Source organism: Brassica napus, chromosome C7 (assembly GCF_020379485.1).
Source record: "Brassica napus cultivar Da-Ae chromosome C7, Da-Ae, whole genome shotgun sequence".
Taxonomy (NCBI): domain Eukaryota; kingdom Viridiplantae; phylum Streptophyta; class Magnoliopsida; order Brassicales; family Brassicaceae; genus Brassica; species Brassica napus.
This window is the reverse complement of record NC_063450.1, coordinates 16,199,383-16,202,912: the sequence shown is the minus strand read 5'-3', so window position 1 is coordinate 16,202,912 and position 3,530 is coordinate 16,199,383. Positions and strand designations below refer to the sequence as shown.

Sequence of the window (3,530 nt, the reverse complement as noted above, 5' to 3'; positions counted from 1 at the left end):
ACAAAAATTATCTAAAGATTTATTTGTAATAAAAACTATCTAAAATTTAAAAATGTAAAAAACAAGAAAATATAATAAAAATTATATCTTATCTACTAAAAATGTAATAATAAATCTTTAGATAATTTTAATTATATTTTCTGGTTTTTTACATTTTTAATTTATACATATATAATGTTGATGTTAAAAACAAATCAAACTCATATATTTACAGAAATTTTTAAAAATGCTAATCTTGAAAATTTAAGTTACTAATTTTTAGATAATGTTATAAAATTTTGTATTTTTTTTTATTTTTAATGGTAAATCCCTCAACTATGTTTACTTAATGTAGAAACTCCTAAACTAAAGATTTACCGTTAACAATGGTAATTATGACCGAGAGGGTTTAATTTATTAAATAAAATTAGTTTGGGGTTTATTCGTTAAATACTTTGTTTGAAGGTTTTTACCCAAAACAAACTTAGTTGAGGGGTTTTAACGTTAAAAATCATTAGATAAGAACTACTGGTAATTAGCCTCCAACAGATACACATCTCATTTTTTTGAAAAAGCAGATACACATGTCATATGGAATTTACCTAAATCGAAAATGGCTAAACCACAACGTCCACAATAGTTGTCTTGTGTATGTTTTTTTCTTTTCTTTTGAACACCAATTGTCTTGTGTATATGTGTAACAACAATTTATAAGGAATGGTTACAAGAATAAACAAGATCAAAGAAATGTCGTTGAAATTCAAGAAAATGATTATGCATGTTATTCATCAACTTGTTAACGTTTACATAGGAACATCTATGTAGTCGGAGGATTCTAGTTTAAAGTAAACAGATTACTCCAATAGAAAGCAATTCAGTTTAACTTAACCCAAAGAAGTGATGCGCCATTTAATTAGTTACCTCCTTTACTCTCACTATGATAATCTCTTTATCTTTTAACTTATACTGGAAATTACTTTGTTGTACTAATAAATACACACTCACATTACACAAACATAAAGAGATACTACTACTAAGGGACACACTTCATAATCTTAGTAACACAATATTATAGACAAGAAGAATATCGACGCAAATCATTTATTATATTCATCCTTCAAAGCTGGAGGAGGCGCTTCATGACGCCAAGCAGCTCAATATGTGACGTCATTTGTGGAAAGTGACCCATCGCGTCCTCAATAATGTCCACCGTCGATTCCCCTTTGATCTTCTCCTGCATGAAGTAAGCGACGGAGACAGGTACAACGACGTCGTTTCTTGGTTGTATGACGTGGCAAGGCACTGACACTTGGTCCAAGAGCTCTCTCTCGTCGCTGCCAAATACAATCTTAGCTAAAGCAAGAGCCGTCTCGGGCTTCATCTTTTTAAGGCATTTCTCGAACCTTTGGACGGACAAAGAGTCTCTTGAGTCAACCACTACGGAGGTGAAAGCAACCGCCCAAGCCTCGTAGTTGGAGCTAATGCTGGTGATGATCGTGTCAATGTCTTTTGATTCAAACCCTCCTCTGTAATCCTCACTGTTTATATACCTATAAATTTTAATTGGGTAGAAATTAAAATAAACCTAATGATTTCCATTTCAGTCTATGAAGTACTGACTTATATACTAAATTTGATCATTTAATTAAAGTTGTTTATATATAAGCACGTTCCATTAGACGACATATACAGTCAAACACTCAGCTGTTGCATTAATTTATGGCCGACTTTCTCAACTATAACTATAATAAACAAATTAAATCTTATCAGTCAAAATGATAATTCATCCTTTCGCGGATACTGTTTGATAAAATTGGAACTAAAACATTGGCCCTAGCCCCTAGGTAAAGATTTTTTCGGTATAACTAGTAAATATTTTTTGGCCCTATGTAAGATGACACGCACTAATAGAAAAAAAACTGTATGTTGTTGTTAAAAATTATTTACAATACAAGAAATTGATCGCAATTCAACAACTCTATATATCGGAGAATAAGCTGCTTGGAAGATGAATGGTCCACAATGTATATGCATATCTACTGTCTTATGTTTGATTGGTTTATTTAAATAAATCTACTATACACACATGACAAAGTAGCATGCAGATATAGGTTGTAGGGAAATAAGACAGGATCATATATGTCATATCCATCTAACAAGCTAGAAGATGATCTTGGCCACATGCTCAACACTTGGCAACAGTTACAACTTCATACAAGCCACATAAAATCCATTAATTATCGGCTAAACCATTATCATAAACCATATTTTTCGTCATTTTAAAGGTATTTTTCGTCTTCTTTCATGAAACACTTAATCATCAGGAATATTCGTACGATCGATGGGATGGTATAACGTCGTTTTTAATTATGATTGCATGTGCTATATTTCTCTTTAGAACGTAATTATAACTGTTAGTCATTTTCATCTTATTTACGGGATAAATACGCATTATTTACCTCTCTTATTTTAGCCATATCTAACATAGTCCTAAGTGATATTACATCCAAGAGAGAAGATTACACATGTCTCTGGGTTTTACGATTTTTCTTGCTTCTACAAATATTTTTTTTCCAATTTTAATTAAAATTAAGGAGAAGGGTTAGATTGAGGTTACCTGGGTGAAGCAGCAATAGGGATAAGATTTGTAAACAAATCGGGCCTTTTAATAGAAGCAGCACAACCGATCATGCCCGACATGGAATGGCCTACGAACACAACGGGGCCAAACTTCAACTCCTCCATAAGAGCAATAAGATCGTCAGAGAAGGGGTCGAGGGAATTATACTTTGAAGGATCGTATAGAGTTTGGTCTTTGATGGCTCCAGAGAAAAGCCAGTCAAAGACTAAAACCTTAAAAGTTTGGGACAGAACCGGTATTATCTTGTCCCAAACCGACTGGTCGCCTCCAAACCCGTGCGCCAATACCATTGACCTCTCACCAGAACCGATGATCTTGGCGTTCATAGCGGCTGAGAGACTGGATATCTTCTGGTTAATCACCATTCTTAACTATAATTGTGCTTTTAGAGATGAGACAAGGCTTTAGTATCTTTTGTGCATATATATAAAGGGAGAAAATAAATGGATTAGGTCTATATATGGTTCTTAATTGACATCCAACCACCGATTTTATTAGGCTCGCATTTTGGTACATCCAACATTTATGGCCTTTTCAACAATGACTGTATTTGTATTCATTGTTCATCTACATAGCATCTTATAGGAAAAATCAATATTCGGCGTAAATAAAACATAATTCCTCTGTTCCCGAAAGTAAGATTTTCTAGAGTATTCACGCTTATTAAGAATTCAATAAATGTTTATAATTTAATTTATTTGTTACTTTATTATACACTTTCCAATAACTTTCCACCAATGAAATTTAATCAATTCAAATATTCTCAATTAATGTTTTTCGAAAGTATAAAAAAGTACTTTAATAATATAGAAAATCTATCTTTGTGGAACAAGAAATTTTTTTAAAAATCTTACTTTCGGGAACGGAGATACTATATGAAAACGAATCCTTACTTTTTGGTATTAAAAAG

At 32.4% G+C, this 3,530-nt stretch overlaps 1 protein-coding gene across 2 annotated transcripts; it reads right to left on the bottom strand.

The window, feature by feature from the left end:
• Positions 1 to 943: 943 nt before the first annotated feature.
• LOC106418404 (probable esterase KAI2) lies at positions 944 to 3,136 on the bottom strand. Of its 2 annotated transcripts, none has more exons than XM_013859104.3 (2): positions 2,597 to 3,136; positions 944 to 1,529 (listed from the first exon to the last, which is right to left on the bottom strand). In XM_013859104.3, the coding sequence occupies exons 1-2, from the start codon at positions 2,983 to 2,985 to the stop codon at positions 1,097 to 1,099; spliced, it is 822 nt and encodes a 273-aa protein (XP_013714558.2). In that variant the 5' UTR covers positions 2,986 to 3,136; the 3' UTR covers positions 944 to 1,096. The 2 variants fall into 2 exon arrangements, with proteins under 2 accessions (XP_013714558.2, XP_013714559.2); XM_013859105.3 differs by having other exon boundaries at positions 944 to 1,517; positions 2,597 to 3,077.
• Between the last annotated feature and the right edge of the window lie 394 nt (positions 3,137 to 3,530).